This window comes from Aotus nancymaae, unplaced genomic scaffold (assembly GCF_030222135.1).
Source record: "Aotus nancymaae isolate 86718 unplaced genomic scaffold, 86718_ANA_hifiasm-v0.15.2.pri h1tg000030l, whole genome shotgun sequence".
NCBI lineage: Eukaryota > Metazoa > Chordata > Mammalia > Primates > Aotidae > Aotus > Aotus nancymaae.
Genome location: NW_026988443.1, coordinates 1,406,680 through 1,424,093, shown reverse-complemented (window position 1 = coordinate 1,424,093; position 17,414 = coordinate 1,406,680). Strand labels below are relative to the sequence as shown.

General features: G+C 51.8%; 1 protein-coding gene across 1 annotated transcript in view; it reads right to left on the bottom strand.

Moving 5' to 3' along the window:
• Positions 1–17,083, bottom strand: part of GPT2 (glutamic--pyruvic transaminase 2) — a 40,892-nt gene extending 23,809 nt beyond the window's left edge. Inside the window, exons 1-3 of the mRNA XM_012473552.2 lie at positions 16,841–17,083; positions 4,142–4,231; positions 1,384–1,492 (exon numbers count right to left, since the gene is read on the bottom strand). Of these exons, the coding sequence (XP_012328975.1) occupies positions 1,384–1,492; positions 4,142–4,231; positions 16,841–17,083 (442 nt within the window). The remainder of the gene's footprint in view (positions 1–1,383; positions 1,493–4,141; positions 4,232–16,840) is intronic.
• Positions 17,084–17,414: the final 331 nt, after the last annotated feature.

The following is a 17,414-nucleotide window of genomic DNA, read 5'->3' as shown; positions in this document are numbered from 1 at the left end:
CCCCACTACCCCAGCTCTGGCTGACACGAAGTTGCAAAAACACGCAGTTGATGAGACTTAGTAAGTGGAACAAAAATCCCTGCCCCGTCCCCCGACACTCACATCAGACACACAGAAGGCACACTCCCCACCCCCTGCCTCTCAGTTGGGGCTTCCAGCAGTCTCAGAGCCATGGGCATGGAATCTTTGAGAAATAACCTTTGCCTTTGGGGCCAGGCAGAGAGTGTGGGGGAAAGAAGAGCCAGGCCTCTGTGCTGCAGGGCCGCTTTCTGCCAGCCTGTGGTTTAGGTCTTGGCACTCAAGGCCCTGGCCCACACCCCAACCAGGCTGGCAGGCTTTGGAAAAGCAAGGGGCGGCTGGCCCCTTCCTGAAAGGGACAGTGCTCAGACTCAGAGGCCACAGCCAGGAGAGTGAGTACAGGGCCATCAACAAGGGCTGGAGCAGAAAAAGTTGGGGGGAGCGGGGAGAGAGCCACAACAAGGGGGGCTGCTCCCCTGCTGAGGAAGCCACCAGAATTCGTCCCTGACCCACCCTCAGCTCCGCTTTCCGGAACATCAGGGCTTACATCCTAGGAAGACTCTAAGAACAGCAGCTTTCCTCGGGGTGAGGGAAGCTGGATTCCCAGCGTGGGTGCTGCATGAAGGAACCAGCAAAAATAAATAGAGGAAAGAAAATGAGAGAACACAGAGCCAGAGCCGTGGAGGCTGGAACTCCATCCCCGCAGAGGAGGGAGAGAACCATCTTCACATCACAGGAGCCAAGTTCCAGGTTCCCTCCACAGAGCCCCTGTGCCTGGTGCCCTGTCAGGAGGCAGACGTTGGGGCACGGGTTGCCAAAAGGGGAAGTGAGGGCTGGCTTGAGTGCCAGGGGGACACCATGAAGTGCCAGGGGGAACTGGCACCATCGGACTGAAGAAAGATACAGAACGGGGTGGGAGGAGTCCCAAAGTGCTTCCCTTCCCCCAGCAATTGGCTGCCATCTCCAAGATGGTACAGGGACACGTTTAGAGCTGGGGGCCACCGAGGCAAGGACACTGAACAAAACCGGGCACTGCACTTCTACCCAGCCTCCTACTGCGAGGTGAAACCTGCTGTGACAAAGGCAGGCTCAGCTGCCGTCCAACGAGGCTGGCTGCCAGGGGCAGGCTCCGCACCCAGCATGACGCAGGCACTTGTACCTAAAGGCGGCGCTGGCACCGCCCACTTAATAAACAGGAGGCCAGCGAGGCATGAGCGGGAAGAGGACACTATTTTGCGTTTATTCTGCGTGCTGTCAGCCACCCACACACGTTCACACACTCATTCGCACGCATGACCCTCCGCTCGAGGCCAGGGCCGCTGGGAGCATACGTTCACCCGGGGGCCTGGCAAGTTGGGGCCTCACCCAGGCTGTTCCCTCCACAAGCCTGCAGGATCCGCCGGGCTCGTTTCTTGGCATCTTCTGGGAAGCTGGGGCTGTCCAGAAGGTTTGGGTAGGTGCACAGTGCCATCACCTGGGGAACAAGGCACAGGCTGGGCTCCCAGCAGCTCCACTCCCAGAGCTCTGGGAGGGACACAGAAGTCACTGGAAAGAAAACAGCTCCCAGGGATGGGGCTGCCACAAACTGCTCTGCAAGGATTCAGCCTGTGGGAGCTTGGGCACAGGTGGGGAGGACGCTGGGATCTCTGCAGCAGAAGAGAAGCTGAGAGTTGGGATGTACTGTGACCTGGGCTGCTAGAGGAGGAGCCAACGAACAGAGTGAGGCTGCTACTGAGCCCCTGGCCCAAGCTCTTCCACTAGGGACAACAGGCTCACACATCCAAGGCACAATATAGGGGTCTGCAAAGCAGAGGGCAGGTGGAGCAGGGCTACAGATCCTCCTACTTCCAGCCTGAACTCCCCCAATGCCCTAGGCCCTCTCCACCTGCATTCCTCATCACCCCCTTTCCTCCCCAGATGAAAACGGCCAGCTTTCTCTGCTCTGTAACAGAGAACATCACCCCAAACCCACAAATTAAGAGAATTAGCAAGAAAATGTGTACAAAAGTGCCAATAACCCCAGCTCGCCCGGAAAGTTGAGGCTGGCGTAGAGGAGCAGAGCCAGGTACACTGAGGGGGTCAGGGCTCGTGGCTCTGACACCAGCCGGGTAACCAGCAAGCACCTGGGTTCATGGAGCCTGGCTTCTGTTCATCTGCACAATGGGCAGTGAGCTGCCTGTCCACCTCCCAGGGGCACCTACGCAGGTCAGAGGAGACATGTGAAGGCCAGAGGCAGCCGGCACCAGGCTGGGGAGGCTGGGCCTGCCATGCACAGCAGCAGGGCTGGACCTGGAAACACATCTCCAGCAAGTAAGGCAGAGTGAGGCCTGTCCTGGAGCCTGCCACAACCTGAGTCCAGGCCTGTGCAGGGACCTCTACTGAGAGGCCACTTTCGCTTGGCCCTCCCCTCCAATGCTCATGCTCCAGGGCAGTCTGGGCCCTCTGGCCTCCTCCCACCTCGTTTCCCTGGCAGAGCTACCGTGTGGTCCGATTCGTTTCCCCCTCCTGGGCCCAGCATGGGGACTCTAACATCCACGGCCGTGGGCCTGCTCCGAGGGTCAGCAGCAGTGGCCGTGGGAGGGAGGCACAGTGGGCGCCCCCAGACCAGGGCCAGGCTCAGCTCCTCTCTCTCACTGCCCTGTGACAACTCCCTCAGGAGCTGTGGGCTGAGCCCTCCCAGCCCCTCCCAGCCCTCTGCCCCAGAGAGCAAGGCGAGGAACAGGGAATTGAGGTTTACAGGGCTCAACTTCCCTGATGGCCCCAGCCCATGAAACTTAACCACACACAGCACCACATTTTGATTCAAAAAGGGCCTCAATCCCAGTGGCTCAGGAGGTTGAGGCAGGAAAGGATTGCTTGAGCCCAGGTGTTCGAGACCAGCCTGGGGAACACAGCAAGATCTTGTGTCTACCAAAAATTTTAAAAATTAGCCGGGTGTGGTGGCACACACCTATAGTCCCAGATACTCAGGAGGCTGAGGCAGGAGGATTGCTTCAGCCCAGGAGTTTGAGGTTATAGGAGCTGTGATCGTTTCAAGTGCACTCCAGCCTGGGCAACAGAGCAAGACCCTGGCTCTAAAAAAATAATAATAATTAAAAATTTAAAACTAAATAAAACAGGCTGGGCATGGTGGCTCACACCTGTAATCCCAGCACTTTGGGAAGCAAAGGCAGGCAGATCGCTTGAGGTCGGGAGTTTGAGACGAGCCTGGTCAACATGGTGAAACTGTGTCTCTACCAAAAATACAAAAATTAGCTGGGCGTGGTGGTGCATGGCTGTAATTGGAGCTACTTGGGAGGCTAAGGCAGGAAAACTGTATGAACCCAGGAGGTGGAGATTGCTGTAAGCTGAGAATATGCCACTGCACTCCAGCCCGGGCAACAGAAAGACTCCATCTCAAAAACAAACAAACAAAAAACTAAATAAAACAGGCCTCTGCCCTGGGGCATCTCCCACCTGGCCGCCTCCAGCCCACAAATCCCACAGTCCCGGCCAGGCGGCACTCTCGAGGTTAGTGCTCAGACTGAAACACAGAAGCCACCTTCTCCTGGAGCCGGGTCACTGACGAGGCAGCCAGGGGCGCAGCGGCTCACACTGGCAGCCCCCAACCTCGAGCTCCTGTGCTGGGCCCAGGAGGCCTCTGCACTTATCACCTCATCAAGGCCCGGCAGTCCCGCAAGGCAGTGCTCTGCCAACTTCCACCTGCCCAAAGCCACACAGCTGGTACCCAGCAGAGTCCACACTCACACCCGGGAGGGCCTCAAGCGGGAAGCCACCTCCTGCCCCCCACCCACGCTACCCCCAGCCCAGCCGGCCTTTCCCTGTCCCTTGGGCTGCTGCCTACTCCACCACTGCCTTTTCCCAACAAGCTTGTAACTCAGCTCCCAGGACCCCACCCTGTGGAAGAGTCTCCCTGGGAGCCTCCTACACCAGAGCAACCCCAAAACGCGTCTGGGAATTTCCAACAACCTCAGAAAGGCAGGAAGGAGGCTAAGGGAGACAGCCAGAGGGCATCAGGCCTGGGAGGGCCTGGACAGAGAGGGGGTTAAGGACAGCCCCCACGACAGCCCGCCCAGCCTAAAGCCCTGCCCTCCTGCAGCCTCTGCTCCAAGGGGCGGCTCACCTGCCGGAGGAAGGTGATTGGCTGCTGCCCCATAGCCTGGGCATCCCCGATGTTGGCTCGGATGACCTCTGTGAACGGCTTTTTGATACCCTGGGCAGAGAGAAAGCAACAGGTGGTTACTTAGAAACTCTTAGACCCTGGATTCCAGAGGCCAGGCAGGGTTCATGCAGGATATTAATAAACAGCCCTATTTTGAGCCTTACCAAGTAACTGACTTAGTGTCAGACCTCTGACATGCCTGGTCTTGTTTAACCTTCACAGCCGCCCCATGAGGAAGAACTATTATTAATCCCATTTGACAGATAAGGAGATCTAAAAGGCTAGAAAACTTGCTCAAGGTCACATAATTTTATTTTATTTATTTTTTGAGATGGAGTCTTACTCTGTAGCCCACACTGGAGTGCAGTGGTGCAATCTGGGTTCACTGCAGTCTCCACCTCCCGGGTCCTGGTTCAAGCAATTCTCCTACCTCAGCCTCCTAAGTAGCTGGGATTACAGGCACGAGCCACCATGCCCACCTAATTTCTGTATTTTTTTAGTAGGGACGGGGTTTCACCATGTTGGCCAGGCTGGTCTTGAACTCCTGACCTCATGATCTGCCCGCCTCAGCCTCCCAAAGTGCTGGGATTACAGGTGTTAGCCACCTCACCTGGCCAATTTTATTTTATTTTATTTTTTTGAGACAGAGTCTTGCTCTGTCACCCAGGCTGGAGTACAGTGGTACCATCTTGGCGCACTGCAACCTCTGCCTCCCGGTTCAAACGATTCTCAAGCCTCAGTCTCCTGAGTAGCTGGGATTACAGATGTGCATCATCACACCTGGCTAATTTTTATATTTTTAGCAGAGACAGAATTTCACCATGTTGGCCAGGCTGGTCTCCAACTCCTGGCCTCATGTGATCCATCCACCCCGGCCTCCCAAAGTGCTGAGATTATAGGCGTGAGCCATCACACCCAGCCAACATAATTTTATTTATTACTTATTATTACCATTTTGTAGAAACAGGGTCTCACTCTGTCACTCTGGCTGGAGTGCAGTGGTGTAATCACCGTTCACGGCAGCCCTGACCTTCTGGGCTCAGGCGATCCTCCGCCTTGGCCTCCCAAAGTATTTGAATTACAGGGGTGAGCCACTGTGCACAGCCACATAACTGATTAATGTTAAGTGCTGCGATTGACTATAAACACAGGAAGCCGGATTCCAAGTTCACTCTTCTTAACCACTATGCTCCTCCTCTGCCTCCCACTTTCCGGAAGGGCTGGAAGAGCTTTCCTGGCTGCCCAAGGATCCTGAACCAGCTGCTGCTCCATGGCCTGACTGCCACCGCACAGGCAAGTCTAAAAGGCAGCTCCAGGCTAGATGTGTGGGAGGGAGGCAGGGGCCAGCAGTAGATCATGCCAAATGTCAGGGACACAGGGTTCCAGACTCCCCTGCACCCTGCCCCAGGTGCAGCTTTACCTCGATGGCCTAAGTTAATGGCCAGGGACACTGAGGACACCCTCCCCACCAGAAGATCTGGATCAGCAGGGAATCCTCAAGGTCATTCTCTTGCAACCTGCGCTTTGCAGAATGAAAAATGTGGGCTGATTTTCACATTTTTTAAAAAAAGCATCAGGGATAAAAAGACTGATTGAAGAGCAAAATTGAGGCCACTGCCTGAGCAACGTGTGTAGCACAGAAGAGAGATCACAGAGAGAACTCCAAGACCCTTGCGATGTCACTGCGGAAGTGACGGAAGGATACACCGGCTGCTGCAAAGGTGAAAGCAGAGTTTGACATAGAAAATTACGGGGACCTGGAAACGTGGGAATCTTGCACATTTCCCTGACAAATCCAGAATTAGCTACTGGAAGAACTGCAGTCAACAACAGTTCAAGGACTTCCCAGGGTAGCTGAGAGGATTACCTGAGACAAACAGTGAAAGCCCTGGGCAAAGTACGAATATCATCTTACAAAAGCCAGCCCAGGAACAAGGTTGCCAGAGTCACAGCAGGAAGAAAAACAAGCTCGGCAAGGTGGTGGCCATGGCCCGTGTGGGAGGGCCCGGCCGTTGTCCTGTCTCCTTTCCCCAAAGGTACCCCAAATACAAATTTTACAGATATAACTCTGTGCTTGTGACACTTGTCTTTTCTCCTTTTCAGGCAATGTGTGAATAAAAGCAACTTTAAGGCCAGGCATGGTGGCTCACACCTGTCATCCCAGCACTTTGGGAGGGCGAGGCGGGTGGATCACAAAGTCAGGAGTTTGAGACCAGCCTGGCCAAGATGGTGAAACCCTATCTGCATTAAAAACACAAAAAAATCAACCAAGGGCAGTGGTGGGTGCCTGTAATCCCAGCTACTCAGGAAGCTGTGGGAGGAGAATTGCTTGAACCGGGGAGGCAGATGTTGCAGTGAGCTGAGATTGCACCACTGCTCTCCAGCCTGGATGACAGAGCAAGATTCCATCTCAAAAAAAAAAAAAAAAAAAAAAAGCAACTTTAGAAGACATGGCCTTTTTAGAAATAGTAATATACACCTAAAGTAAAAAAACAGTGGTGACTGGACATAGTGACTCACACCTGTAATTCCAGCACTTTGGGAGGCTAAGGCAGGAAGATCCCTTGAGGCCAGGAGTTCAACAACAGCGTGGGCAACACATCGAGACCTCATTTCTACAAAAAATTAACAGTAGCCAGGCATGGTGGCACATGCCTGTAGCCTCAGCTATGAGGAGGCTGAAGTGAAAGTATCACTCGAGCCCAGGAGTTCAAGGTTTCAGTGAGCTATGATCATGTCACTACATTCCAGCCTGGGCATCAGAGTGAGACCCCGTCTTTTTTTTTTTTTTTTTTTTTTTTTTGAGAGAGGGTTTCCCTTTGTTGCCCAGGCTGGAGTGCAGTGGTGTGATCTCGGTCACTGCAACCTCCACCTCCCGGGTTCAAGTGATCTCATGCCTGAGCCTCCCGTGTGGCTGGGACTATAGGCAGGTATTGCCATGCCTTGCTAATTTAATTTTTAATGGAGACTTTTTTTTTTTTTGTATTATGTATTTTAATGGAAACATGGGGTTTCACCATATTTCCAAGGCTGGTCTCAAAATCCTAAGCTCAAGTGATCTGCCAGCCTCAGCCTCCTCAAGTGCTGGGATTATAGGTATGAGCCACCACACCTGGCCTTACCTTGTCTCTTAAAAACAACAACAAACCAGTGGGCTTAAGAGTCAAAAGCAGCTTTTCTGGCCCTAGTGTGCCACCCCTAAGCCCTAACTGAGGAGGCACTGGGGACTGAGGAAGATGCCCCAGAAGAGGCTCTGGACCTTCATAAGCAGGGCATAAGTCCCACAAGCTATGTTTCTGGGAGAAGGGGCCCTCTAAGCCCCTTGTGCCCCATCCGCTGAGTTCTTCGGTGTCTCACCAACATGGATAAAGATTCCCAGTGGCATCCCGATGCAGCCACTATGTCTGGAGAGCCAAGGCCAGGGCAGCACTGCCCACTGCACGGGGGTAGGCTGCGGCAGGGAGCAGGCACTCTGGAGAGGCTCCAGCTGCAGGTGTACAGCCCCCACGCTCATCCTACAGGCAGGAGCCCAGAAGACTGAGGGTGTGGGCAGTTACCCAAGACTCTATGTGCAAAGGGGCAGGCCCGATCCACCCCTTGGCACTGGCCTGGGTTCCTGGCAATAGGGCCCTTGCTCAGCCTGACTGAATTGCTACAGCCCCCAGGCCTAGCTTGCTGAACCCAGGAGATTTCTGGGGTGTGGCTACAGCCCATTCTTCATAGGGAGTAAATCTGTCACAGTTGTGAGGCCCAAGAACCAACACACAGCTGTGGGCCCTGGGCCAGCCCAACACAGTGAGAAAATAACACCTGGAACAGAGCCCTGAATGCTCCTTTCCCATGCCCTCCCCTGTACTGCTCAACCAATGCAGGGCCTGCCACTGGGGAGCCTGGGAAGGCAGCATCTCCATTCTTGGGTCTTGGTGCCTGCAGACCCCGGACACTTTGCCATGATGGATGAGCTGGAGATCAGGACACTGGCTGCCCTGAATGGGCAAAGAAACCATCCCACCCAGATAAGGACCACCATGCAGAGGAGACTGTTCTGAGCATACTCCTGCATCTGGGCACTCAAGATCTACATGGGGCAGGAAATACCAAGAGCCTGGGGTAGACTCCCCATAGTGACTCTCACGGTGACTGGTCCAGGGCCCACAGGCACAGCACACATGGGAACCTCACCCCCACCCTGCCCTCAGGGCCCTGCCAGCTCAGAGGGACTAATGAGCCATAGCATGCTGATTCCTCTCACGGCATTCTAGAGCCACCTTCGAATTCACCTGCATACATCCTGCCTCCCTTGTGCAGCACGGAGGGAAGGTCCTTCGGAGGGAAGGGTCCCCTCCTGCCACTTTGGCTCAAGCAGGGATCAGGGGAGGCCATGCCCCCCAACAACTCTGAGCTCTGGAGATGGCATATTTCAGAGGGTGTTAGCAGAGAGAAGAAAAAAATGTCCTCCCCAGCCCACAGGCCCCACACCAGCATGAGGGTCACAGGCGGATGGATGATTCTAACAAGTACAAGGCACAGCAAAGGTAACAAACAAAAAGGCGGCCCTAGGAAGGGAATGCCGTCAGCCTCCGCATCCGTGGATCCGGCATCCACGGACTCAACCAACCGCAGGTCAAAAATACTCAGGAAAAAACCCTGCACCTGTACTCAACACAGACTTTTCTTGTCATTGTTCCCTAAAAAATAGAGAGAGTAGAATGATTATGTACACAGTACGTACTACATATTATAAGTAATCTATAGAGGCTGTAGAGATGATTTAAAGTATACAGGAGGATATGCATAGGTCATATGCAAATACTACACCATTTACATCAGGGACTTGAGCATCCTTGGATTTAGCAAATCCATACCAATTTACGTGCCCACCAATTTCCATTTCCATTATGGAAAACAGTTTGGAGGTTCCTCAAAAAATTAAATATAGAACTACCCTAGGATCCAGCAATCCCACTGCTGGGTACAGATCTGAAGGAAATGAAATAATTATCTTGAAGAGTTGTCTGCACTCCCTTGTTCACTGCAGCACTATTCCTAAGAGCCAAGATGTGGAACCAACCTAAGTGTCCGTCAACAGGTGAACGGATAAAGATATGGTACAATGGACTATTATATACAATGGACTATTATTCAGCCATTTAAAAAAAGAAAAAGAAAATCCTGCCATTTGCAACAACATGGATGAAACTGGAGGACAATATGTGAAGTAAAATAAGCCAGACACAGAAAGACAAACACTGTATAATCTCACTTATATGTGGAATCTAAAAAAGTTAAACTAATCTAAAAAAGTTGAACTTGAGACCAGCCTGACCAACATGGAGAAACCCCATCTCTACCAAAATTACAAAATTAGCTGGGCATGGTGGCACATGCCTGTAATCCTAGCTACTTGGGAGGCTGAGTCAGGAGAATCACTGGAACCTGGGAAGCAGAGATTGCGGGGAGGCAGAGGTTGCGGTGAGCCAGGATTGCGCCATTGCACTCCAGCCTGGGCAACAAGAGCGAAACTCTGTTTCAAAAAAAAAAAAAAAGTTGAACTAATAAAAGCAGAGGTGGTAGATGCCAGCGGTGGGGTGGTAGGAGTGGAAATACAGCAATGTTGATCAAAGGGTACAAACTTTCAGTCATAAGATGACATGTTTTGCATGTTCTCACTTATTTATGGGAGCTAAAAGTTTTTAAAAACTGAACTCATGAAGATGGAGAGTAGAAGGATGGTTCCCAGAGTCTGTTAAGGGCAGTGGGGGTAAGTGGGGGAAAGTGGGGATGGTCAATGGGTACCAAAAAGTAGAGAGAATGATCTAGTATTTGACAGCACAGCAGGATAACTATAGTCAATAATTGCACATTTAAAAATAACTAAAAGAGCATGATTGGATTGTTTGTAAGACAAAGGATAAATGCTGGAGGGGATAGATACCTCATTTACCTTGATGGGATTATTTTTTTTAACTTATTTTTTTTTTTTTCTTCCCAAATCTTATCTTGAACTGTATCTTGATGAAATTATTACACACTACATGCCTGTACCAAAATGTCTGGTATATCCCATAATTAATACACCTAACAGCCAGGTGCGGTGGCTTACAGGTGCGGTGGCTTACACCTGTAATCCCAGCACTTTGAGAGGCTGAGGCAGGCAGATCATGAGGTCAGGAGATCGAGACCACCCTGGCCAATATGGTGAAACCCCGTCTCTACTAAAATACAAAAAATTAGCAGGGTGTGGTGGTGCACACCTATAGTCCCAACTACTCAGGAGGCTGAGGTGGGGGAATGGCTAGAATCCGGGAGGCAGAGATTGCAGTGAGCCAAGATCACGCCACTGCACTCCAGCCTGGTGACAGAGCAAGACTCCATCTCAAAAAACAAAACAAAACCAAAAAAACGCCTACCACATACCCACAGAAATTAAAAAATACTTTTAAAAAAGATGAATAAGACCCGGGGATCTAATGTACAGCATGGTGACTATAGTTAAGAAAACTGTATTTTTGGCCAGGTGCAGTGTCTCACACCTGTAATCCCAGCACTTTGGGAGGCCAAGGCGGGCAAATCACCTGAGGTTGGGAGTTCAAGACCAGCCTGACCAACATGGAGAAACTCCGTCTCTACTAAAAATACAAAATTAACTGGGTGTGGTGGCACATGCCTGTAATCCCAGCTACTCAGGAGGCTGAGGCAGGAGAATCCCTTGAACCAGGGAGGTGGAGATCACGCCATTGCACTCTAGCCTGGGCAACAAGAGCAAAACTCCGTCTCAAAAAGAACTACATCTTTTACTTGAAATTTGCTGAGAACAGGGCTTATGTGTCCTCAGCACATACACACGGATGGTGACTATGTGTGGTAAAGGATGGAATATTAATAATTGACTGTGATAATCATTTCCATGTCATATTACATATACAATGTATATAAATATCAAACCATCACAATGTGTCCCTTGAATGTATACAATTTTTCTTTGTCAATTATATTTGTCTCCCCCTCAATAAAAATGGAGAAAAAAAACAGGCACAAGGCCATTTCCTTATGCAAGGGATGGCTCTGGTCACTTCACATGGCCTGTAGGCAAAAAGGCTGACAGAGAACTTTCCTCCCATTCAACAAATACTGGTCACCCATGCCCCAGTGACAGCCAAGAGCAGCACAGATGAGACGGCCACCCACCAGAGTCTAGGCTGGTGAAGAATAAGAAGAGGGTGGGTGGAAGGAGAAGGGCAGGCAGTGGGAGAGAGGACCCACTGGTCCCAGGCCTGGGAGCATGATGTGAAAGTGCCCCTGGGTTCCTGACCCCAAAAAGAGCATTGACTGGGGCTGGGAAGGGCAGAAAGTCCTACAGACAGCTCTAGCAAGAGGCCCCAGAGACAAATGCCAACGAGACCTCATGGTCCCAGAAACAGGTCCATTTAACAGCAGAGGCTCAGCACAAGATCTGGTCCCAAAACAGAAAGACAAGTGAAGCCAGAAAAAACTGGAGCTGCAGCCACACTATCTGTGGCTGAGAGCGCAGGCGAGAGACCCCAGGGTGGAGCTATCTGATCACTGAGGCAGGGCAGGCCGGGTGCAGGCCCCTGAACTCTGGGCATCTGTGGGGTGGTCAACTATAGAAGCCTAGATTCGCAAGGCAGAAGCAGAGGTGAAAGGATAAACTCCAAATTCCAAACAGGATAGTGGGAGTTGCTCCGAACAGCAAGGCAGAGACCCAGGAGGAAAAAGCAAGCCCCACAGAGCACTTCCCAGACCCAGAGCCTCAGGAGGTAGGAAAGACAAGGACCTCAGCACCTCATCCCCAGGCCATTCTCATTAGCTTGAGAACCAAGACCTGACAGTTCTAATTAGTTTCACAGCTGTTCAAAGCATAATCACTAACATCTCTTTATATTTTATTTTCTTTTTCTGTGTGTGTATTATTTTATCATTAACATTTCAAACTAGTCTTTCAGAGAAATAAACTGGCCTCATTTTGCAGAAGGGTAAATGACTTGCCTGAGGCCCACAGCACACAAAGGCAGAGCCCAGGACATGTGTGGTGACTGACTTGGAAAGGCTGGGTAGGTGAAGGGTTCATCCTATTGGAAGCCTGCACTACAAATTTTAAAGTAGAATCTAGGCCAGGTACAGTGGCTTACACACAAGTAATCCTGGTGCTTTGGGAGGCTGAGGTGGGAGGATCGCCCAAGGCTAGCAGTTTGAGACAAGCTGGGACAACGTAAGCAAGATCCCATCTCTATAAAAACAGAAAAATAGCCAACATGGTAGCACTCACCTGAAGTCCTAGCTTCTGAGGAGGCAGGAGGATTGCTTGAGCCCAGGAATTTGAGGTTACAGTGAGCTATGACTGCGCCACTGCACCCCAGCCTAGGAGAAAAAGCGAGACCCTGTCTCTTAAAAAAAAAAAAAAAAAATTAATAGCCTGGGCAACATGGCAAAACCTTGTCTCTACAAAAAAAAATGCAAAAATTAGCCAGGCATGGTGTAATTTGCTCAGGAGACTAAGGTGTGAGGATTGCTTGAGCCCAGGAAGTTGAGGCTGCAGTGAGCTGAGATTGTGCCACTGCACGCCTGTCTGGGCGACAAAGCTATGGAATCCTTTTGCCAGGTGCTCTGCAAACAGTATGGGCTGTTTGGCTGGATTAACAATAGTTAGTATTATTATTTAATAATAATTACACAAGAAAAAGTAGCTGGGTGTGGTGGCTCATGCCCGCCCACCCAGTACTTTGGGAGGCCAAGGTGGGAGGACTGCTTGAAGTCAGGAGTTTAAGACCACCCTAAGCAACATAAGAAGACCTAGTCTCTACAAAAAATTTAAAAATTAGCCAGGCATGGTGGCACACATCTGTAGTCCAAGCTGCTCAGGAGGCTGAGGTTGGAGAATGACTTGAGCCCAGGAGTTCAAGGCTGCAGTGAGCCATGACTGTGCCACTGCATTCCAGCCTAGGCAACAGAGCAAGAGCCTGTCTCAAAAAAATAAAGGCTGGGCGAGGTGGCTCATGACTGTAATCCCAGCGCTTTGGGAGGCCAAGGCAGGTGGATCACCTGAGGTCAGGAGTTCGAGACCAGCTGATCAACATGGAGAAACCCCGTCTCTACTAAAAACACAAAATTAGCCAGGTGTGGTGGTGCATGCCTGTAATCTCAGCTACTCAGGAGGCTGAGGCAGGAGAATTGCTTGAACCCGGGAGGCGGAGGTTGCAGTGAGCCGAGATCACATCATTGCACTCCAGCCTGGGCAACAAGAGCGAAACTCTGTCTCAAAAATAAACAAAAATAAATAAAGTAGCATCTCAACACCATAGAAAACGAACGACATTCACCACGTGTGCTTGGCACATCCAGGGTTTCCAATCTTAGTTCTCAGCTAACTATAGCCACGTGCCTTAGCACCCTCTGCTTTTACTTTTGTTTGGATACAACACACACAGATGTGACCAGTAATCATCAGTCTTCCCGTCAGTTCTGAATGTTTGCCCTGACTATTGCCTTACAACTAGAAGCAAAGCCATTCCTCTGTCTCCACTTGCACCAATTCCCAACCCCCATCCCCCAATGAAGCAAGGGAAAAAGTAGGTTGAGGAAGAACTGTCAGATCTTTTCAAAACTCCTTTTAATTGCAGCTTATTTTTAAGTGCTGCTCACAGTGAACACCAGGATCTGAAAAGCTAAGATAGGTTCTCGCCTTGGAGCTGCTGTCAGGGAGAAGCAGGGCCCCTCTAAGAGCACACCGTTGGGGCTGCAAGAGAACAGCCCCTTTCACAGCCCTTAGCTCACCTCCCCACCTCCTTCAGGCTCTGTTCCCAGAGAATCATAAAGGACGGGGACTGAGCTCTGCCAGCCACCCAAAGTCAAACACCAGAGTCACATGTCCAGCCAAACAGCCTGTACTATTTGCAGAGCACTGGTAAAAGAATTCCATATACAGCATGTAGGCCTTGGTACCACCAAGAGTCACCTTGAGTCCCCAAGGACAGTTTTGAATGGACAAGGAGGTATAAAACTGAGGGCAAGGGGGGAACTCTGGCCCAGCCAGACCACATCTGTTTAGGGAAACTGAGGCCCAGAATGGATATAGGATTCATCCCAAGTCACCCTACTCCCTATAAATCGTAGCCCAACCCATCTCTAACCAACAGGTTTTTGTTTTTTTTGGGTTTTTTTGAGTTGGAGTCTCATTCTGTTGCCCAGGCTGGAGTGCAGTGGCACGATCTCGGCTCACTGCCACCTCCACCTCCCAGGTTCAAGCAATTCTCCTAACTCAGCCTGCAGAGTAGCTGGGATTACAGGCGTGTGCCACCATGCCCAACTAATTTTTGTGTTTTTAGTAGAGATGGGGGTCTCATCATGTTGGCCAGGCTGGTCTCAAATTCCTGACCTCAGGTGATCCATCCGCCTAAGGCTCCCAAAGCGTTGGGATTACAGGTGTGAGCCACCGCGGCCGGTCTCCAACCAACCAGTTTTGATCACGACAATTCAATACAGGAGTAGAAAAACCAAAGCTGTGCAAAGTTAAGGCAAGCCATAAATAAATAAAAAGAAAGGACTGGGGAAATGTGGTTCTACAGAAGGAGCACCGTTTAAGCTAGCAAACGGAAGCGGGGCTGTCTCCCAAGAAGGAAGGGTTTCAGTGAGGCTATCTAAGCTGGTCTGGCCAGCAGCCACAGCCAGGGAACCGAGACTCACAGTGAGAAGAGAATGAGAAAGCATGCGCTTGAATGAAAGCATCACAAAACGTAGGTGGCCAAAAAAACTGCTCAACTCAGGAGTAGGATATGGGGATGTGGAGCTTCTGTCTCAGAAATCAGAGATGCCCCTGGCCCAGTGACCAAGAAATTTGCCCACCTGCAATCATTAAGCCACACTCCTGCTGGAAACCATTCCTGGTTCCCAGCTCCCACCCAAACGTACCATGAAGTCCTAATCCCAGCACACAAGACTCCAGTCCACCTTTTCTGTCTCATTCACCTCCCACATCCCTCTGTTAGTGTTCCACTAACAGCACCAGCCCCCTTCCCCAAATGCCCACAACTCCCCAACTTCCTGCTGTTGCTCACAGCACTGCTCCCACTTGGAAGGCTCTCACATATTCTGCCTGCTAAAAAATCCCACCACATTCTTAAAGAATAGGGGGAGGGGAACTCAGGCTCAGAGAACAACGAAAAAGTAAAGACAGTGCCCTCTCTGTTCTCATTATCCTCAAGCCTCACTGGGTGGACAAAGGAGTTGCTATTTAGCAAAAGGCAGAGGTAATTCCTGGAACCCCTGCCAGCTCTGGAACCAGAGAAATCAACTGTAATGTAATACACCAGGAACACGTTAATCCCAGCTGTGTTTTAGCAGGGACGCTGTTGCCTCAAGGATGGCCAGCTCCGGCCTGCCAGACAGCAACAGCCTATGTTCTCTGCCTGGCCCACCTCTGGGCCAGGGAGGCACAGAAACAAAGCCAGCCTCCTCCTAGCCAGCTTTAAACTTAGCCCTGCAAGGAGTCAGCAGGAGACACTGGACTCTGACTTTTCCAGCTCGGTTTTGAGTCAGCAGAACTGGGTGTCCCAACAAGGTCTCAGGAGGCCAGGAGCTCATTAAAACCCCCACGTCCCCACGGGAATGGGGCCAAGTGTCATGATACCCCTGAGGCTTACTGCCATGCATTCATGGAACACTAAGTCACCCGTCTAAGGGCAAGATCAAGGAACCCTCCCTTCCACCTCTATTTTCAGTCAGACTCTCTAGCAAGCAGTTGGGTGATTATTAGCTTCTTATAAATCTTAGGAGTGTTTACTTTTTAAGATAACCCCTCTTGGCTCTGCCTCCTGAATTCCACCCAGGCTAGAACTTTATCTTACAGGGACACCTCTATTACCCATCCCAGGCATCCTGGTTGTGGGGAGGCAGAAATCCCTCCTGGCTGTGGGGTCACCATACACGAAGCTATAAACTCAAGCCAAGATTCCAGCCAGGTAGGCCCGCCCCAAGACGAAGAAAGTCCCAGGGCCTCCTTACCAAAGCCCAACAGGCCCAACCCTCTGGTTCCCCACCTCGGTGACTGTCCCCAAACCAGAGAAGTGGCTAGTCAGCCAAGGCTTCAGAGGGGCCTAAAGGAAGGAATTCTGACGACTCCTCTGGGAATCAGGACTAGCAAAGACCCTAAAGGCCAAAGACACGGAGAAAGAGGCTGGTGAACAGACCCAAGTTTCCACAGAGCCCCCTGTATCCCCTCTACCTAAAATGGTTTCCCTCCCACCATCCCCATTCCAACCCTCTTTCGTTATTCCTTTCTTCCAAGAACTTATCACTGAGACTCTCTTGCTTCTTTCTTCATTCACTTATGTTCCTTCCCTCCATGGATCTTGGTTCCACGAGGGTAGGGCAGACACACAACGCGCGGTGCCTGGCAGCATGGGCCGCTCAACAATTGCCGAATACAATTCAACAAGTGAACCGTATTGAAAGGCCTCACTGAGTGCCGGGTGCTGGGCACTAGTGGATGAAGGGGCGGGAGGAGTCATTCTCTCATTTTAGCCAAGCTTGGCTTAATGAGGAACTGGCCATGGAGGTGGACATCGTGGGGCTGCTGCGGTTCTTCCCTTGCTAAGCGGCCCCAGCCTCCCGGGGCCCGGCGCCCGGCGCCTGGCGCGCGCTCACCCGCTGCAGCTCGAGCTCGATCTCTCCAGCCTTCAGCACTATGGGTCCCCGCACCGCGTACTCCACCGCCTTCACTTGCGGGTTCATGGACTCCAGCGTGAGGATGCGCTCGCGCCGGCTGCGCTCGGGCCGCACCTTGAGCACCGCCGAGGCCTCGGCGGCCGCGCTGCTCTGGTTGCGGCCCCAAGAGCCAGGGGTTCGGGGACCACAGCCCCGCCGGACCAGCGCCGCCGCCCGCTGCATCGCGCGCTTGCGGAGGGAAACCTTGGGACAAAAAGAGAAAGAGAACAAACACGTCGCGCACTGCCCTAGGCGGGCAGTTGTCTCCCACACAAGCCCAGCCAAGGGCTCTTTCAGCGAGCAGTGCCAGCCTGGCTCCAGCGCTGCTGCCCATCCCCCGGCGACCGGGACGCTCCACCGCGCCGCTGAAAGCACCAACGCGCACCCAACCGGGTTTCGCAAAGGCTGCGCCCAGTGCAGGTATGCAACGTGCCTGTCGCCCCTGACTGGCCCTCGCCGCGCCCGGTTAGCTCGTGCGCCTGGAGCAGATCCCCGGCCTCGGTGCCTGCAGCCG